General features: G+C 39.0%; 1 protein-coding gene across 1 annotated transcript in view; it reads right to left on the bottom strand.

Moving 5' to 3' along the window:
• ACE2 (angiotensin converting enzyme 2) overlaps window positions 1-21632 on the bottom strand; it is a 38253-nt gene continuing 16621 nt past the window's right edge. The window contains exons 6-18 of the mRNA XM_060235115.1: window positions 21372-21480; window positions 18546-18643; window positions 17579-17748; window positions 16431-16657; window positions 15466-15610; window positions 14511-14609; window positions 13578-13700; window positions 8256-8428; window positions 4716-4774; window positions 2914-3014; window positions 1060-1176; window positions 684-878; window positions 1-246 (exon numbers count right to left, since the gene is read on the bottom strand). Of these exons, the coding sequence (XP_060091098.1) occupies window positions 108-246; window positions 684-878; window positions 1060-1176; window positions 2914-3014; window positions 4716-4774; window positions 8256-8428; window positions 13578-13700; window positions 14511-14609; window positions 15466-15610; window positions 16431-16657; window positions 17579-17748; window positions 18546-18643; window positions 21372-21480 (1755 nt within the window). The 3' untranslated portion in view covers window positions 1-107. The remainder of the gene's footprint in view (window positions 247-683; window positions 879-1059; window positions 1177-2913; window positions 3015-4715; window positions 4775-8255; window positions 8429-13577; window positions 13701-14510; window positions 14610-15465; window positions 15611-16430; window positions 16658-17578; window positions 17749-18545; window positions 18644-21371; window positions 21481-21632) is intronic.

Genomic DNA, 21632 nt, shown 5'->3' on the forward strand with positions numbered 1-21632 from the left:
AGGGCCTTAATGTACAATGACATCTGCATGAATTAGTCTCCTTTTTATATAATATTGTTGGCATTGACATGCAATCATAAATAAGGGATATTAATTAGCTTTCTGTTTTAGAATGCTGATGAGCACTCATCATCTTTCAGATAACCTGGGTTATTTTCTCCACTGCTGACATTTTTCTGTTCTTCACTGTTGTCATCACAATTCACTGAAGTCATTTGGGATACATCATTTTCTGCTGCCCTTTCCCTAAAAACAATATATTAATTATTATATGATAAATGGTAGAAAGTCAAGGACATGTGCATTCACAGTAATCAACCCCTCTGTTTATAATAGAAACGATCATGCTAGCAATATCAGCCTTATGTGCATTGAAGTCAAATTATATATCAAATTCATTTGTTAGGATTATTAAGTCAATGAGTTGTATCCAGTGACTTTGTTCTGATTAAATGTGGAGGATTCCACAGGCAGAAAAAGCTCTGTACACTGGCAGAAAGGTTTTTCCACTGAAGGAAAACACCTTCAGCACTATGGTGAGCAATACATATGAACAGAAAACAATGAACTGTACTGTAGTAATGGATCAAAGTCATGTTATCTTAATATTTTCTGTCCCTACAATGTGTAAAATGAATCTGATCAATTTAAGACAAATGCACTATTTATAAAATGTCACTTACTTTCTCTGGTTTCTCTGTCCCTTGATGATCAAGACAATGATCCCAACTGTGACTATGCCCATGACAATTCCAAATAATATCAGCCAGACAGTGACTGGAGGTGTGTAAGGTGGTGCCAGTGTCGGAGGAATGCCAATAAACTCCAGAGTTTGGTCATCCAGTTGGAAGATTTCATTGATGCGTCCACGTGATTTTCTGCCAGTAAATGGAAATCCATGTAAACATTTCCTGCATTTTTGCTATATTTAATAGAATTCTATGCTGTTGGTATAATATAATGAAGCAAACAGCATACCAAATGAAAATGAACAACATTCATTTATATGCTTCCAATATAATTGACATTACTCTGCCACCTTGTGATCAAAAATTTCACCTGATTGCTTCTTCCACTTCAGATCTGGGAACAATGTCTGAGTCATTATTAGGCATGGTGACAATAAAATGGAAGGAGATCCTTGGTGTCACATCACCCACATGAATATTTACACTCCTGATGAAAAGAAGAAGAAATTATCTTTACTATTATTGTTAAAATTTATACCACATCCTAGATTATTTTGATTTTTCCTTTCCCTCCTTTCTCTGGAGTGATATGTATGTGACAGATTCTAAATAAATTTTATTTAAAATTTGTTCTGTATTTGTAAATGAAAATGTCTGTCTGTCTGTCTGTCTGTCTGTCTGTCTGTCTGTCTGTCTGTCTGTCTGTCTGTCTGTCTGTCTATCTATCTATCTATCTATCTATCTATCTATCTATCTATCTATCTATCTATCTATCTATCTATCTATCTATCTATCTATCTATCTATCGTATTCAGCAACTAACTGCTATTTTGACATATATAGCAGAACTTATAGAAACTATTCAGTTAGGTGTCAGCTGAAATCAACATATTTAATCTCCTATGAAACATCCAACATGTGACAAAATGGTTATACAGCCATGTTCTTCATTTATCTATTCATCCGGAAACTGGTAGTCTTATTTCCAGGCAACAAAGCCTCCATATGCACAAGTACAGCAGTCTGACTCAAATTTAATCAGGAGTTCATCTGTCACTACTTTAGAATAGGGATGCTACAAATACAAGTGTTCTCATTTTCCATCTATAAAATGGAAGAAGCTCTCTCTCTCTCTCTCTCTCTCTTTCTTTCCAATCTATATAATACACAGCTAGATTAGCTTTCTTCTTCTGAAATTATCATTGGTAAATTGGAGTGTGGGGAAAGTAGTTTATTTGAAATAGCAGTTGTTATTACAACCCACATCAGAATCCTCACTCTCCCCCCTCTTCTATCGCTTCCAGATGAGCAGCCAAAATAGCTGAATTTCCCAGAAGAATGCATTGAGTTGAAGGAAACTCATGACCCTCAAGAGATTCATCCCTGTTTTCCCCTAAATCTCTTGCGGGGGGAGGTGTCACAGAAGGGAATCTTCCATTACCCTGAGATTAAATTACTCTTTGGAAACCCTCCTGATGCTCAGAGTCACCAAGAAGAGAGATGTATGTAGCTTTACCAAACATCCAAGCAAATGCAATCTCACACAGTAGCAAAAAAAGTTTATTAAACCAACATGCATTCTGTTAAAAAATACCAACACAGATGAGGCTGGGAAAGATCAGCTTTCAAGGGATACAGGTAAAACAGAAAAGAGAAATACAGTCTATCTTTGGCTTCAAGGTTTATCTGGTGTTCCTCCTCCCTCTTCTTATGAGAATGGGCTTGGAATGACAGGAGGCAAGATGGAGGATGTTCCCTAGTCCTTCCTGCATCCCTCCGCCTCCTTGGGTCACTCAGCATACCTTTTATCAAACTGATGGGCCAGTTGTGAAGGTGGCTGCAGGGCCAATTCCATATCTGGGCCAGAGTTTCTAGAAATTCCATATCTGGGCCAGAGTTTTTAGAAAATATGTCAAAATTATGTTACCCAGTCCTATAATAATTTGTTCCACAAATCTTTATTGCTGATATCTGGAGATATTAAAACCTATCAATGTCCCCTGCTTGACAGTCCATCTAAATGTCTCTGTTCTCTCACAATAATGTGCACCAAATGGGACTTCATAGTTAGTTTTCAGAATTTTCTATGGGTTGTCTTTGGAGGCAGTTCCCCCCTCATCCACACAGATGTAATCACATTATTCTGGAAAAACAATAGTCTCTTTTTCATAATAAACTCACATGCCAATAGTCCACAGCCAATATAACTGAAGAGGCCACTTACCGAAATTCTACTGTTTCATTTTTCTCTTCCAAAAAGTACTTCCTCATGGCATAGGCAATTGTTGCAGTGAATAAATACATTTCATTTTCATTCCATTTGTACTGTCAATTTAAAATGCGACTCAGTCAGACTAATAAATGCATTCTTAGATTTAGTCACTTAGAAGTACTTCAAGGCAATAATTTTGAGGGAAGCATCTCCCCCCACCATGGGTTGTAATGTATCTGAGCAACTGTGATCACAGCTCTTTTCACAGGAAGAGACTTTCTGTCCTTCCTGTCCTCCAATTGCAGCCCCCCAAAACATTCAGAGGATTCCCTTTCAGAGCATGAGTGAGCATGATACAGAGGTCAGTGTAAAAAATGTCCATTAGTTACAACCTAATATGTATTATATTTTCAGTAAAAAAAATTGATTGTATGACTGATTTTAGATGCTATACATAGAAATATATAAAAGGTAAAATGAAGGACTGGAGCTAAGTCCACTTTTTAAAATTAATCTACATCATGCCACTCACTGTGTCTCACCCCACCTATTGTTGTGAGGACAAAATAGTGAAGGGAAGAATAATGTACACTACCCTGAACACCTTGCAGGAAAGGTGGGATAATAATATACCAAATAATGAAAGAAACCTTAATGGAATAGCAAAAGCAAACAAGCAAGACTAGTTCTATCCTCTAGCTGCCAATATTTACCATTCGACTCTTTTAAAATATATAAAGTATCAATGTTGTAATCATTTTAAATTTGCCTTCATTCATTTACTGTATGTAAAATCTAGTTTTGATCTCTCCTGGGTCAGAAGTTGTTTTCTCCCTGTAGCTGCTTAATAGTACATTTTAAGTCCATATGTATCCAGTATATCTATCACATTTCTATATATGTTGCGCCTGTACATCAAATTCCAACTGAGAACAATGTAAAAGGAGGTATTTACACAGGGCATTAGGGATGGACACAAACCATGAAAATCCAGTTTGTTGAGGTTTGTAGCATGCCCAGTTCATGAACTATGAACAATCTTGAACTTTTAGGGGCCAAATGAATTAGATTTTGGTTTGGTTTGTGACATTTGTGGCATGGTAGAATGCCACCAGGGTGCTAGAGACACCAAATTTGCAGAGGATCTCTGGCTGACTCTCCTCTGCTGCCCTCCATCTGGAGAGGATTCGATTTATGGTGAGTTACAGCCCCCCAAAGAAGGTGCACCCATTCTCCATTGTTGCCAATGAACTAAGGTCAAACTAGAGCATCTCTCCATAGAAACTGAAGGTGGGGGACATTTTTGCAAACCCAGAAGAATCACTGCAGTGTACTAGTGCCCAGCAGAGGGATGTACTTAAAAAGTCTCTATGTAAATTATTGCAGTGTACTGTGGAAACAGCAATATTACATAGATGAAACTAGCATGGAAAAGACTATGCATTGCTCATAACCAACTACCAATCTAACCATGTTAAGAGATCCTTAGATTATTGCTAAAAATTAGATATAAAGGTGGAGATAAAGTCCTTTTTCATTTCAAAGAATATATCAATCACTCCTGTGTTCCAGTTCTGTGACTTCAGGTTTTGGTCCATAAAACAAGGGAGTAGGGAGGGAAACTAACCAGAAAACATTATTTAAAGTATTTTATATCTAGTGTTGTATGCTCAAACTCAGATTGTTACCAAGAAGCTGGTGAAATGTAGAGTACAGCAGACTCATTACATACTACTACTTACCATTCAGTTACATATTTGTATATTGTCTTAGAACCCAGAATTGCATGATCCACTATAGGACTTTATACTCACTGCATTGTCTCCCAGAGCTGCTTTTAGGCTGATTCTCACTTTGATTGTATCATTGACATCTGGATTTAAAAAAAAAAAAAGTGTAGTGGGATCTCCTGCTTTTACAATTGATCTCCAGCTGGCAAAGATCAGCTCCCCTGGAGAAAATGGCTGCTTTGAAGAGTGGATTCTCTGGCACTATTTCATGCTGAGGCCCCTCCCTTCCCCAAACCCAACCTTTTCTTGGCTCCCCCTGCAAAGTCTACAGGTATTTTCCAGCACAGACCTGGCAACCCTATCCTGGAGTTTGCTCTGCCACTGACCCTGGGCTCCCCAGCCTCCAGTTCCTGGCACTGGCCTCACCCATGTTCCCAATCCTCCTGGGGCCTTCCATGCCCAGTTGCTTTCTGCAGCTTCCCAGACTTTCCCGTAGCTGCTATCACTGCTGGCCTCCTTGGTGTGCATCTTGGTTGCAGATTCTTTGCCTGCCCAGCTCTCTGATTGCCAGAACTTAAATCTGATGGCTGGTGGCCAGGCCCCACTCTCCTGATGGTGGTGGTGTGTCTAGGGCTGCCAAGCCCCCAGTCCGGGCGGGGATTCCCCTGCCCGGGAGGTTCCCAACCTGCCTGCCCACATTGGGCCGGTGGGGGGAACCTCCCCCGATGTTGTTGGCATGATGACATCACCCGGAAGTGATGTCATCGTGCCAGTGATGACGCATGGTGGTCGCTCTAGGCGTTTTTGTGAAAACTCTATGGTTTTCCCAGATGCTCTAACCATTTGGGAGGGAAAACTCTATGGTACAATGCTGGGGACTTGGCATTGCTCAGGGACTTGGCCACCCTAGGTATGTCAGTTCTGGCCTCATCATTTGTCTTTTTGACCAGGTCTCAGGAGGCATCCTGATGCGACTTGCAGGCCTATGGGGCCAGCTTGCAGGCCACAAAACTATATTAAAAATGCTGCTTGTGTATCACTTTAGAAGACTGCGTAAAATCAAAATATTTTGATGAGATTATGGCCCTTTTCACACTTATCAGTGGAAGCCGGAAGGGAGTCGGTATTGTGCCGCCTTGCAGTAATCCGAGACAGGGATGGGAGTTTTCAGACACATGTTTTTTTTCCCCGATAGGGTTCCGTGATTGAAGCGAGCCATTTCACACTGTTCCGCTCTTATCTCGCTTCCACCAGTGCCAGCCGTTTTTGCCTGCCGGCTCGCGATCTCCAGCTTATGTGTGTTGGGTTTTTTTGGAACATCGGGCAAACACCATAGAGATGGCTAGGCTCTATTGAGATAAGTTACCAGGTTTCAGCGGCGGTGATATCTGGCATCTTAATGGAGCCCAGGCGAAATGGAGCCGGCGGGCGAAAAAGGGCGCGGAAACTGCTCCCGGGTTAGATACTGGACATTTCACACAGCACCCCATAGCGATTTCAACCCAGAAGGAGGGGTTGAAAAGTGGAAGAAGCTGCTCTTTGTTAGTGACGACTCAGGCATGCCTCACTACCGGGACAGCCGCAGGACTGTGTGAAAAGGTGAGAGTATTCCGGTAGCAGCCAGTTACTGAATCGGGTCTGTCTGAAATGCCAGCAGAAACCCGTTACTGTTCAGTAACTGACCAGCTGGCATACCGGAATACTTAGGCTGTGTGAAAAAGATCTATGTGTTTGCTGCCACTAGCTGATGCTGCATCCTTCAGTGATGACCATGTGACAGGTGCATGTGGTTAGGCAGAGCTCATGTCAGTTGACAAGAGTTGGATGAGTGGAAATCCTTGCTGTGTAACTTGTTGGCCTGAATATTTTTTTGGCGATAAATCAACCATTCAGCAAATGAAATTTGGCTGCTCTTGGCCATCTAAATGGCCTCAGAACTGCAAGACCATAAAGCTCTAGTGGCAACACAGATGCAACACGCCCCTTCTTTATTTCATTTTAATGATACTGCTCACTTAGTCTACAGGCCTTGAGCAATGTCACATGTCCCGTCTCTGTCTCAGCTGATGGTAAAGTCTAAATTGATTCAGTATATTCTGTTTTACTGATTAGGTTTCATGCATTTATCTTAACTTTTGAGGTTCATGTGAGCAGGGACAGATTTAAATGTTTTAAGGCGATAAGCCACATCAAGTTTAAGAGGTCTGCAGCATTATCAAAAATGTGGCAATTGAGTAATACTTAGGATTTTTTAAAAAATTCAGAGGGCCTTAATAATCTGGTTTTTTCGCTTGGGCATAAATCTAGGTCTGCTAATCACAGAATTGTAGAATCACAGAGTTGGAAGAGGCTATCTAGTCCAACCCCCTGCTCAATGCAGGATCAGCCTAGAGTATTTCTGACAAGTGTTTGTCCAGCCACTGCTTAAAGACTGCCAGTGAGGGGGAGCTCATCAGCTCCCTAGACAGCTGATTCCACTATTGAACAACTCTTACTGTAAAAAGGTTTTTCCTGCTATCCTGGTACCTTCCCGTCCTTAATTTAAACCCATTACTGCAAGTCCTGTCCTCTGCTGCCAACAGGAACATCTCCCTGCTTTTCTCTAAGTGACAGCCCTTCAGATTAGGCTTCCCAATCCCCAGGTCCCAGAGGGGGATCCCCTGGTTTTACAGGCTTCCCCCCTCACCCAGCCAGCTGGCCGACGGGGGAAGCCCCGCCCCCACAACCATCATGCACCTGCATGAACGATTCCCATAGGGAATGATGGGGAATTGAACCACGGGTATCGGGTGCTCTGGGGGGGCTGTTTTTTGAGATAGAGGCACCAAATTTTCAGTATAGCATCTAGTGCCTCTCCCCAAAATACCTCCCAAGTTTCAAAAAGATTGGACCAGGGGGTCCAATTCTATGAACCCCAAAAGAAGGTGCCCCTATCCTTCATTATTTCCTATGGAAGGAAGGCATTTAAAAAGACGTGCAGTCCCTTTAAATGTGATGGCCAGAACTCCCTTGAAGTTCAATTATGCTTGTCACACCCTTGCTTTTGGCTCCGCCCCAATGTCTCCTGGCTCCACCCCCAAAGTCTCCTGGCTCCACCCCCAAAGTCCCCAGATATTTCTTGAATTGGACTTGGCAACCCTACTTCAGATAGTTTAAGAGAGCAATCATGCCCCCCCTCTACCTCCTCTTCTGCAGACTGAACATTCCCAAGTCCCTCAGCCTTTTCTCATGGGCCTTGTCTCCAGACCCTCGATCATCCTCATCGCTCTCCTCTGCACCTGCTCCATTCTGTCCATATCCTTTTTGAAGTTAGACCTCCAGAACTGCACACAATACTCCAGGTGCAACCTGACCAATGCAGTCACATAATTCTTTTTTAGAAAGTCATTCAGCTGTAACTTTTCATGGAGGTAGGAAAGATGATATAAAATATGGGTGCTGGTATCTCCAGCTCCTGTACATGGTGGCTTTCTGTTTTAGGGGCAAACTCCTCTAGTCTTAAAAACATTCTGTCCCCAAGTTAAATTGGCAATGTTGCATTTCTAGATTCTCTTTGCTGAATAATCCAATAAAAGGCAAGCAGTAGTTTCACGGATGAACCATATTGCAAATACAAGTACCTACATGGAGTCCAGGCTTTATCCCAACCAACAAATCTGTTAGTATTGTTCTTTATCAGCCACTCATATAAAGGCTGAAAGTAGAGAAGAAGTGGAGTTGCATTCATTGCTTTTTCTCCTGTCATATCAAGTAAAGCCTTGGTCCAAGGCTCAGATCTCCCCAAGGCAAGCATGTCCCTGTGGTTTAGAAAGAAATAGGTTGGCATTAAGTACCATCCTAATGGTGTGGAATGAGCCCTACAAGCAATAAAGCCAAAAGATGGCATAATGAAAGAGAACTTGAATAAAAAGCAAGTACTGTTCTTATTTCAGCAGCCTATATGGGCTGCTTCCACACTAGTCATTAAACCTGCAATGAACATTACTTATTAGTTTTAGTCAGGATCCATACAATAGTGTTGGCAATCCAATGCATACCTAAGCAATGCTGGAGTTTTATGAGAAATACAGTACTATATTATGTTTTTTTTTCTCTGCGCTTTGTTTCAGATGCCTAAAGCTACTTGCAATAAACAAATTGTAAAGGGTTTTTAAAAAGGACCATTAGAAACAGGGTCACAGTTTTGAAGTCCCTGCTAAAAATGACCACAAAGGTAAGGAAATATGATTTCAAAATGTCTTGAGAACTGTCTGACATAGAGACTTCTGGAGTTGGAACATGGAGAACTGACCCACTTCTTTTAGGAGGAGCAGACCGGAGCCTTTGTTCTGGGCATAAAAGGTGATTCCAATGCCTGCTGCCTACATTTTCCAGCGAGGAAAATGTCTAAGACATGCTTGAAGAATTTTGAGGGGATTTACTTTGGCTGACAAGGAATCCCAGTGGAGTTCCTTTTTGGCTCTGAAGAGTCCCCAATGAAGAATTGCATTCCATCATCTACAAAGGTTCTCCAGCGTCATTAAATTGACATAAATTCATCAAGATTCCAACTTTCTATGGATTACAATAACATCTGAAGGTCAAGAGAATGGTGTAAAGGAGAATAGACTTTCTTTAAGGTAAAAGATCTTTATCTATCAGTCCAGGACTAAAATAAGGCTTTTAAAATAAAAGGATTAAGATCTGGAATTAACTAAGAGTATAAAGTGAAGAAGAAGAGGAAGGGGGTAAATTTGGAATTTGGGGAATTTAAGACAAACAGAAAAGTGCAGAAAAACAACTGATGTTTGAAATACCTGTGGTTTTGAAAAAAATCCCCCAACATAACAGAGTTGCTGATCTTCAGGACGACACAGGAAGTGACGTTTTACAACTATTGTGAGATTACCAACCATTGAGAATGAGATTTCATGGCCAGAAAGTCAGGAAGTAAACACTGAAAGAAGAGAAATCTCTAAGCCTCCTGGTCATCTCTAGAGCCAGAAATCATAGAGAAACATCAGCGGCCATTAAAGAAGGGTCAAAGGTTTTAAACTTTTTAAAATAGAACGGGTCCTCAAAAATTAACAAAACCAGCAGGGATCATCCCAAAAAAGGTGAAATATTTTGGACTATATACTTGAAATCAAAATTTAAGGACTATTGGAGAAAGGAAAACTTTTTTAAAAAGAGGCTTGGAAAGGTCACGGCCACCATTTTGGAAAAAATATAAACTTTAAAAATTAATATCTCAAGCTAGGAAGCTCAGAAGACGACGATTTTGGGCTTGTTGAAAAGGGCAAGCCCTGATCTATTGAACTCTGCTATTGGATTGTGGATTGGTGAAATCAACTTTTGAACCCATTTTCTGCAATGGAAAGACAGTGATGTCTGAACAAAAGCTGGGACCAAGGCTTACACGTTTGAGGGCAAGCTCTTTGGGAGAAGGAAAAATGGCTAAAGTTCAAGAACAATTGGAGGCTATGGAGGCAAGACTGGTGAAGGTGATGAAAGAACTAATAACTGTAAGTAAGAAGCAACTAACTAAAGAAATAAATTCCAGTGCTGATGAAGTCAAGAAAGAGATTAAAAAAGAGATTGAAGATGCAGGAAAAAGCAATACTACAAGATTGCAAGTTAATGGAAAACCTGATTCGTTTAAGAGGTGTACCTGAAAAAGAACAAGATGACCTAAAGAAGTACATTTCAACAATTATTGCTGAATTCATGGGAGATGACCTTGATGAGATGAGACATTTGTATGATTATGTTTACAGGGTCAATTCAGAATTTGCTAGAAAACACAAGCTACCAAGGGATGTGGTAGTAAAATTTATTACAAGAAATATGGTGGGAAGGACGTTAAGTCAACAATTTGAAAAGGCAATGGTAGTGGATGAAAGCAGAGTAAGAATAATGAAGGAGCTGCCAAGGAAGGTTATAAGTGACAGAAGACTGTTCAAGAAACTAACAGACAAGCTAAGGGAGAAGGGAATAAGATATAGATGGATTATACCTGAAGGTCTTAGCTTTGAGTACAAAAGACTGAGAATTACAATAAGAGATACTCAAGGCATGGAAAGGTTTTTTGCGTACAATAAAGAATTTGGAAATACAGAATAATTGAAGAACTACTATGGATTACAAATTAATTTCTTGGAATGTAAATGGACTAAACTCACCGCAAAAAAGAAAAGCAACATTTCATTGGATTAAAAAACAAAAATATAATATAGTTTGTTTACAAGAAACACATATTAAACAAATGGATTACAAATTTTTATGGAATAAATGTTTGGGTGAGGAATTTTTTTTCATTGGCTAAAGAAAAAAAAAGGGAGTGATTTTTTTATATTAAAAAAAGAATTGGAGCAAAGTTGATTTTTAAGGACGATGAAGGTAGATATGTTGCAGTGGATGTGTTAATGAATGAGAGAAAAAACGTTGTTACTGGGACTATATGCTCCAAATGGGCCAAAGGATGTTTTCTTTTAAAGACATTATGCAACAACTAGATCAAGTGACATATGATCAGATAATGTTAATGGGAGATTTTAATGGAACTATCAAGAACTCTTTGGATAGATCCGGGGAAAAAAACCAAAGATGGCAAACTGCCAAAGTCATTTTTTGAACTAACAAAACAAGGAAGTTTGGAAGATGTATGGAGGGAATTCAATCCTAATGTATGTGACTATACTTTCTTTTCAGCGAGGCATAACTCCTTCTCAAGAATTGACATTTTATGGTCTACTAAAGATCTAGGACTCATTACAAACAGAGATTCTTCCGAAAGTAGGTGCAGACCATAATCTATTAATGTGGTTGGCAAAAGACAGGAAAAAGGTGAGGAGATGGAGGTTAAATGAAGATTTATTGCAAAAAGTGGAAATAGTGACATCTCTTGAAAAAGAAATTAAAGCTTTCTTTCAAATAAATGAAAACCAGGATGTTAAAACGTGTGGGACGCGTACAAAGCTGTAATGAGAGGGATATTAACTACATTGAACAATAAAGATAAAAGAGATAAAGAGAAAAAAATGCTGGACTTACAAAAAGAAATAAGAAAAAAAGAAAAAATTGAAAAAGAGACCAGGGAAAAAAGAAAATTTTACGAGAGATTACAATATTACAGAGTCAATTGAGGTATATATTGAATAAGGAGGTGGAATGGAACCTAAAAAGACTGCAGCAGAAATCCTTTGAGAGTGCTAACAAACCTGGTAAATATTTGGCATGGCAAATGAAGAAAAAAAGGGAAAATAAATTCATAAGCAAAATTATATCGGAAGGCGAAGACATTGTGGATAAAGCAGGAATTAAAAGCGAATTTTACAAATACTATGCTAAGTCATTTAAAAGTCAACGAGTGGATAAAGAGAAAATAGAAGCATATCTGCAGAGAATAAAAGGAAAGCGCTTAACAGAAAACATGGAAAAAATTTTAAATGAACCAATTGAAAAAGTAGAAGTTGAAGCAGCAATTAGTTCAATGAAATTAAGTAAAGCACCCGGTCCCGACGGTTTCTCAGCAAAATTCTATAAAGTCCTGCAGATGCATTAGTACCAAAACTTCAAAAATTGATGAATAATCTCAGACAAAATGGGAAAGTACCAAAGAAATGGAAGGAAGCTGTTATTTCATTGATACCAAAAGAAGATAGAGATGCCACGAATGTAAAAAATTATAGACCGATTTCACTACTTAATAATGACTATAAAATATTTGCAAGAATACTAGCAGAGCGACTCAAACAGCATTTGAATACGTTTATTCAAGAGGAGCAAGCAGGTTTTAATTTAGAAAAATTTAAAGATGATTGGGAGAAATTTCAAAAATATGTTGAAAAACAATGGAAAGTGAAGAGACACTTAGTGATTTTTGATAACATGAACATAATTTTTAATGGGAAGATAAGGCTGTAAATATTGGTTTTTGATTTAATATGTAATTTAATAGAGTGCTAGATTAAGAGACAAATAGAGGGTTAGGGTTTGTAGAATCTTTCGGGCTCAAGTGCCGTGTTCTACTGGAGAAAGTTTTGCTTCTAGACATTTCGTTCTCAGCTGCGGAGAACGAAAATCTGAGAACAAAACGTCTGGAAGGAAAACTTTCTCCAGTAGAACACGGCACTTGAGCCCGAAATATTCTACAAACCCTAATGATGTTACCAGCCATGAAAACCTGAAATCTTTGATAAAATAGAGGGTTAATTATACTAATAATTATTATATAATTTTGGTTTCTTTCGTGCTAAGGTGACTGTAACTTTTAGTGAAGATTCTTTAATTGTGATATTTACCTTTATTTACTTTTTGTAATTATGTTAAGCACTGGCGGAGATCATGAAACAGAGGAGGTGGGGGGAGGAGGAAATTTTGTAGTGTATTGGTAGTATATTGGTTAATATCTTTAAGTTTATGTTTGATGAATATTTTTTCAATATATGCAAAATAATAAAAATTGGTTTAACACAAGAACTGTCTGACACAGAAGAGAGAAGGGAAAGTGGCACAAAATGCTGCAAGGTCTGCTTAATGTTACTGTGTTTCTGGCAGAGTGAAATTTACCATCATGGCAATCACATTCTAACTCTATGACCATAGGATGTTCCTGTCTACCATAAAGTAGAACTAGGGCTATGGATGAGGGGTGTGTGTGTGATAGTAATCACCTCTACTGACTACCAGCACCCTTTTTGTGGGGAGCTCTCCTAATACACGAGAGGAGAACTGATGAACACTGGTGCAACTTTTTAAATATTTCTGGCTTTTTAAAAAACAATGCCAACAAAAAAGCACTGAGTAGAACAATACAATTATAATCTGAACTGCCACTTTGAAACAGGCCTTGGAGACAGACAGTAAATGTAGACTGGGTAATTCTGTCTTTATGTGAGGCTGCACCAAGGATGAATTTTGCTGTGCCTATTCTAATTTTATTCATAGAATAAAAGACTAAGTTACCGTAACTTGTGACCAGCAGCTGTAGAATTAGTGATGTCACATTCGTAAAGAGGACCCGTGTGATTAGCAGCTTTGCAAAGTGCTTCTTGAAACTGGAACTGATAAATTGTCCTTGTGTAATATCTGGAAAGAAAATTTTAAAAGAAAAGAAACAAATCACCAGTTTCAGTGATGAGAAATCCCTAGAACTGAGTACTACTATCTCAAAGAAAGATCCATGTGGGCAGCTCTGTTGGTCTGAAGCAGTAGGACAAAGCAGGAGTCAAGTTTTACCTTTAAGACCAACAAAGTTTTATTCGGAATGTAAGCTTTAATGTGCTCTAAGCCCATTTTGAGGAATCAGGTACAGTGAGCAGAGCTACATATAGCTGGTAGCAGTGGTTTAGAATGCAAAATGGTACAAATTTAAGATCCAATGACAGCATAGTAAAATTAACAAATTGAGCAAATCTTTGTTCTGGGTAACATGAGTGTGAGAAACCAATAAAACAGTAACATGTAAAAATGTGAGAATGTCTGTTAATCACTCTATTATTATAAGCCTGGGCCAAAATGAGGGCTTTCTCAGAAGTTTTTCCCATCCTACTAATTTACCTTTTAACAAGTAACATACATATAGTTTGCCATTAGAAGAAAAATACATTAAAATATAGTGGAAGATGGGTTTAAGTATATGTAATGAGATAAACAGCCAATATCCCTATTTCTCTTTTAGCTGTATTGACATATTCTATGTCAATATTCTATGTCAATACAGCTAAAAGAGAAATACATTGGATAGTGTACATCACTATCCAATGTAGTTCTCTTTTAGCTGTACTGACATACTCAAATAGGGATATTGGCTGTTTATCTCATTATATTCTGTCTATTCTGTCATTAACAAGATATAACAGAGACAAAGAAAAGAAAATGGCCAGACCCTTGACGCACCTTATAAAAGAGTAGTCATTGGCTACGTGGAAGAGAGATGCAGGATCACAGTATGCCTCATTATGAGGCAATGGCTCAACAACACCCACCATCTCACGCCTGTAATGAAGAGACAGGTCGGAATATTCATTAGTTCTTGAAAAGGAAATTGAAATTGCTGCTTTCAGCAGTCAGCCCTGATTATTCCAAATATTTGAGATCTATACAATGAAATATTTGTATATCAAATAGGATTTCCAGTTTGCTTTCCCAGAATACTTCACATAAATATGCAATTTCACAGATATCTATATGTTTAAAACAAAAGACTTTAAAGACTTTATTGTGGCATATGTTTTTGTGGGCTACAGCCCACTTTTCAAGATGCATGAACTGTGTCCCAGTTAGCACAGATATCATTTCGATAAAGAAAAGAAAAACAATTTATAAACAGTGAGGTCAAATACAAAGAATAGTAGGAGGTGTAGTCAGTGAAAGGACCTTCTGCTATTGTCCTGAAAATTACCATTCCAACAAAAGAATACTATTACTATTCCCTTAACACTATGAAATAAATAAAGCACTATCAGACTAGGGCAGAGAAAAGAAAGGAGACCAAAAAAGGGGGGGAAGGGGGGGGGCTCTTGATATAATTAGGAAAGTGTAATGGACTGCATTTTAAAAGCAGTCACTCATTCTACTAGTACTTCAGAGGTTAAGCACTCAGCATTCCTTCAGGCCCTTATTTGAACCATTTCCTTTGTGCATGTGTAAAATGCAATCAACACAGCTGACTTATGGGGGCCCTGGCAAGGGCTTTCAAGGCAAATGAGAAGGTTTGCCATTGCATCCTTCTGCAGTCTTCCTTGGTAGTCCCAGAAGTACCTATCCAAGTACTGACCCTGTTAGGTTCTGAGATCTTACAAGATCGGGCTATATTATACTGCTTTCCCTCCCAACCATTCCCTTTACTCACTTCATCTCCCACCATTTTTTCATCCACTGTTCTTTTGGGATCGTACCAGCAAACACCATCCACCGCCATTTCTCTAGCATGTATGTGAAAGGCATAGTTCCAACAATTGTGAGGGCCTGTTTGAGAAGGAAATTGATCTTTGTTTCTGTAAAAAGCAAAGTGAAATGACAGAGTAAAAAATTTAGTTGTACAGTTCTAACGAGTTTTGTTGTTTGTGTTGTTTGGCCCTGCAACAAAGAAATGGGAAAGTTACAAACTCTTCCTACTCTTTCCCCCACAATAACTGATTCCCTAAAGTAGAATGAAGTTTGAGTCCAGTGGCACCTTTAAGACCAGCAGAGCTTTATTCAAGGTATAAGCTGTCGTGTGCCCATGCACATCCTCAGATACATTGAAATGGAAGTTACTAGTAAATACATATAGATAGAGGTTGAAAAGCAAATTTTAATTTGGGGGGGGGGGGGGATAGTGAATCAAATAAATATGTCAAAATTGGAGATAGATAAGTGTGGTGTGCTGAGTAATTAATTGCTTTTAGAAGGATCATTCCTTCCCATGGGACTGAAAAAGAGAATATTTATTTTAAGAACATAAGAGAAGTCATGTTGGATCAGGCCGAAGGCCCATCCAGTCCAACACTCAGTGTCACACAATGGCCAAAAAACCCCATATGCCATCAGGAGGTCCATAAGTGGGGCCAGGTCATTAGAAGCCCTCCTACTGTGCCCCCCCCCCCACAAGCACCAAAAATACTTTTCACATGAAACCTACACTCATGGCTTCTGTATATGGTATAAAGATAGATATTTTATTTTTTAAAATCTGCCTGATCTATGAGGGTTGACATGTCAATCAATCTACTTGACTAAATACTGCAGTTTTAGATTTGAGAATTAAAAATGCTATTGCACTTTTAGAGCCTTCTGGTGTATGTTTTAATTTATTGACCTTTCCATATTTCTCACCATTATCTTCCTGGAAGTTAGGATCCAAAAGACCAAGGGATTTCAAATGGTTTGGAGTGGCTGCAGAAAGTGACATGATCTCTCCTATGGCTTCATGGAATCCTTCATTGGCACCACTTCTTAGCAGATAAGGAAGGTGGGCATAGGCTATATCATATTCAATGTGCCCCATCTCATGATGAGCTGTCAGGAAGTCATCCATAGTCACTTTAGTGCACATCTTGATCCTACAAATCAAATGCAATTGAGCAAAGTCTATTGATACTGCGTGAGTACACATGTTGTGAACTTTGACATGAATAGGACCACCCAGGGAACTGACCTTGGTCCACTGCTGCAATCTGACATGAGACAAGCTCAGTCAGTGAGTAAAGCATCTCTGATTATTACTGCCCAGAAGATTTGAGTGACACACACACACACATAACAATCCTCTCTTTTGGTAACATACTTTTAGTTGCTTCCAGACTTATTTTATGCCTTGAACTGTGTTTGTATGGGAAATATTTTTGTTATTGATAAATTTTGCACCTCCTCTCAGGAAATCTGTGCAGATGAATCTCTCTATATAGCTAAAATATATCTAATGTATACTCCCAACAACCTTTTGAGATAAGCTATTTTTCTGACATATAGGACTGGATTCAAAAAGATGTGAGCAAAACTCCACTCACAGAACAGATCTTTTCGGTCACACAGTGTGTCTTCTGTAGCATCTCCCCCCACTCTGCACCACCAAACAAAATGTTCCTGATGGATTCTCAGGAATCACACTAATGCAAGTCAAGGAAAATCCAGCTTAAGTAGGAAATCTGTGAAGATCATACACACACACCTTGCATTTGAGCTAAAATGCTTCTCCTGTCTTGCACAAAGGCACTTTTGGATCCATAACATAAGAAACTTGATGGCTAAATGTACTACTGAATCTATATCTTTCATTCAAACACAAAACTCTAGTCTCTCATCATACCAGTTCTTCATACATACTATCACACATACAAGCATTGAAGAAGAACTTTCGTATCAGGAATAAATATTTCTGTTTGAGCATTCTGCTCCTATTAAAAAAATTGTTTTCCTGAATCTGGAGTGGCTAACAAATATTTTAAGGAAAGGGATACAAACAGTCATAGTGTTTTCAGTACCTGTAGTCTTTTTTTCCCATATCCCATGCAGTGGGATGACAGACAACTTTCCTGCCATCGTTAGGTTCTACAAGCATAGAATTTTCCCAGAAGCCCTCTGTCATGTTGTAGAGGCCAACTGAGACAAAAAACTGTTCGGCAGCTTTAAATATAGCTGTTACATTCCAGTTCTGCAAAAGACAGTTTTTCCATATTAATTAGTCATGTTCTTATTAGATCTTCAAAACTCTGGGCGTTTTCGCACTGACCTTACTCCGGAGTGATGTCCCTCTTCACTGCGCAGCGTCTGCGCGGATTTCGCACCAATTGCTCCGCAGAACCCGGAAGAGCCGCAAAGTCCCATGGCTTTTGCGTTGCAAATGTAAACCGCCAAAAACCAGTTTACATTTGCGACGCAAAAGCCGTGGGACTTTGCGGCTCTTCCGGGTTCTGTGGAGCAATTGGTGAGAAATCTGCGCAGACGCTGCGCGGTGAAGAGGAACGTCGCTCCGGAGTAAGGTCAGTGCGAAAACACCCTCTGTCATGAGTATTGAGCTTCCTGTACTTCTTTTGTTAGTTTAGTTTTAACTCCACTTCAAAAGTCCAATTGGGTTCAGTCAACCTACTCTCTAATGTCATTTCTCTTTCTGAGATAATCTTTTGAGTTAAAGTGCATTATAAGTTGGAATGAGTTGTATTTTGCCCAGATCTTTGCTTGAAAATCAAAAAGTCAGAATTGGGGGGTAAGATTCTAAACAAAACAGAAATCATGACATGATTAGTTACAAAAAGTAGAAATATGATCAGATGGTATTTTCTATATGTAATTGGCTTAGCTATTATATTTTAGATGAAATATTAACTATTGTGCACAGCCCTAAAGGCAACCTATCAGAGGACTATTAGAGTTAAGAAATTATAAGACATACAGTAACTACAGAAAAAATATTTATTCTGTTGACACTTCGTACCCATGTTAATGACTTACCTTATCAACCATTTCCGAAGACACATCAATATTTGGTTTATTTGGATAGGGAATCATCAAGGGATACAAATTTGTCCAAAATCTACCCCACATGTCACCTTCAAAAGCAAAAAGGTAGAAATACAGGCACAAAATGAATAATATTGGCTATTTTATGTGCTGCCTAAAATGCTGGCAGTTCTATGAACAGTGGTCCCAGTAGTTTTATTTTTTTCTCTAAAAATCAGGCTTCCAGGGGCCCAGATTCAGTTGGAACCATGATGTGCCGAGAAGGAGCTTCCCCTGCCAAATATCTGCCCCAGTGGAGCAAACATACAGGGACTGAAACAAGTGCTTGTCGTTTTGCCCCAACAAGGCAAATCACAGATCCCTAGAGCCATTTCAGGGAAAATAATGCAGGATGGAAGGAAAGCCTAAACCTTCTTCTCCACAGTCAGCAGTGGGTACTAGTGTTTCTGCTTTTTAGAGAAAAGTATTGCTGGGAACTCTATTCAGAGAACTTCCAATAAGCTGTTTGTTTTTTTCTGCAAAAGTCTATTTTCACGTTGGAGCAGTTCCAGATTCCTTTTTCCTGTAGATATAGTTCCTTGTAGGATCTGCTGTCTCTATGTGTTTCATATTACTTTTGCAAAGTCTCTAATTATTTCCAGTTTTAAATTGATATATGTAGCAGGCACTAATTTGCTCTGCATAAGAAAGTAGAAAGGGCTTTGCTGGATCAGGTCAATAGTCTACCGAGTCTACTATGTTATCTCCAGCAGTGGCTAACTGATGTCTATGAAGGCCTGAAAGGAGGGCCACAAAGAACAAAGCCTCCTCTGCTTTTGCCCACCTGCTCTCAGTATTCAGAGGGTATACACATTCTGAACACAAAGGTTCCATTTTAATTTTATTCAACATTACTTATAAGCTGACCTTTTCACTGAGACTCAAGGTGGATTTTACAATGTAAGTCAATGCAGCCAATAGGATGATATAACTAATAGACAATGCGATACACAACTAGGACTGCAGAAATTTGAAACAAAGCTGTCATCTGAACAAAGCATAAGTATTGAACATGACATATTGATGCAGAACATTATATTACATAAGTAGAAACAGTGCATTTTTCTGGAGCAACCTGTAATAATGTAGCCTTACTTATTTCCTTTATAAAAATGCCTTCTTGTACAGTTCTGTTTTACATAGTTTGCAAAATGTCAGGAATATGAGAGCCTCCTTACCGCCTCTGTCAGGCCACTCCATAAGATGGGGGCCATTGCAGAGAAGACATTTGTGGGCAGTAATTGATCTTCCCCATCCATTTGTAGTATGGGACCTGCAGAAGGCTCTGTTCAGATAGTGAAGTCATGACAGAACATAGATGGAGAAATGGTTTTGCAGATAAGAGGATCCAAGGTCACAAAGGGCTTTGCATGTGATAGCCAATACCTTGAATTGAATTCAGTAACTGATAGGCAGCCTAGTGGAGTAACTGCAGTGTAATATTTATACTCTGGAGTAATATGTATATTCTGCCCAGCTCCTGATAGCAATTGAGCTGCAGCATTCTGCACCAACTGGAGTCTCCAAGTTGATTTTAAGGGGAGAGGTATGTAGAGTGCTTTACAGTAGTCTAGTCTTGATATTACCATGGCATAGATCCTTGTGGTTAGACAGAATGAGTCTAGGTAGGGTGCTATCTTCTGGGCTAAGCTAAATTGGTAAAAAGGTATTTTTTGCACCTGCATTAATTTGCTTCTTCAGCATGCTAGGACCAGTATAACTGCTAGACTTTTAACTGAGTTGGCAAGGGTCAGCTGAAAATCAAGTGATAAGCACAATATCATTCAGTGCCTCAGGCTTCCCAATTAACATTACCTCTGTCTTGTCAATGTAGGTATCATGGCTGATAGCTATTGATGGCTTCTACCATTCATAAATATTCCCATACGAGCTCCTTCTTTGGGTGCCCCTGCCATCTGAGGCTAGGTTTAATGGCAACCGGAGAAAGAGCCTTCTCAGTCATGGTGATGAAACTTTGAAAATCCCTCCGCAGGAATTTCTGTCTCCTTCTGTCGTTGTCTTCCACCAGCAGGTGACAACTTTTTTTGTGATATTTAGCATTCCCTCATAAACTCTCATTAGCCCTCCTTTCTGTTTGTGTATTTATGTGTTTTATTTAGCTGTTTTAAATATATTTATATATACCTATATATCATCTATTAATGGTCTAGCTATCTATTTGTATTTACCAAAAATGCATGAAATGTATTGCCACCTTGATATTCACCTTGGAGACCCTCTACTGGGGTAGAAAGATGGCGTAGAAATGTTTTAAATAAATACATGACTAAAAATAAATGAATATGTCTAATCCACTAGTGTACCCACCTGTGTCAGTTCCACAAATTGTTATGTGAAAAGCACTTCCTTTTGTTTGCCCTGATACTCCTCGTCAACTTCCTCCTTATCAGCTTCCACAACAAGCTGCAAACCCTAGCATTATGGGACAGCGGGAAATTTCCTCCTAAACATAATTTTGTAAACCTCTATCACCTGTTGTCCTTTTGTCTGTATCTTGAAAATGCCAGAAGCTTCCCTATGGATAGGTGTTCATTTTGGTTGAACTTTTATCTATCTTTTACAGGTCTAAGATATCCTATTTGAGATGGGGGGGGGGAGGCATTATTTTCCTGATCAAATTCAGCAGAAAGAGCAAGTGAGATCAGACAGTAATGCCAACAAAAAACAGCAATAATCTTATTATATATAAACATTCTGTTTATTCACTTGTTTCAGGGTGGCACTTAACAAGTATGTATGACACTTGCATTTTCATACCAAGTAAATGAGCAGGAAGGCATCCATTTGAGTCAATGCGGTGTGAGCCATATATTTTCTGTAGATTACTCCTCACATAAGCATGCAGCTGGTCATACAAAGGTTTTATCTGGAGGAGATTAGAAATGAGAAATCAATTTCATTTCAATCTATTTTGCTCTTTACCTGGCTTTAATAACAAGCAAAGTTAAAATTTTATTTTCAGGAAACTGATGTGTGTTTATGGTCAATCAATTATCAGCCTAACTTGGTCCAAGATGC

This window comes from Heteronotia binoei, chromosome 3 (genome assembly GCF_032191835.1).
Source record: "Heteronotia binoei isolate CCM8104 ecotype False Entrance Well chromosome 3, APGP_CSIRO_Hbin_v1, whole genome shotgun sequence".
NCBI classification, from domain to species: domain Eukaryota; kingdom Metazoa; phylum Chordata; class Lepidosauria; order Squamata; family Gekkonidae; genus Heteronotia; species Heteronotia binoei.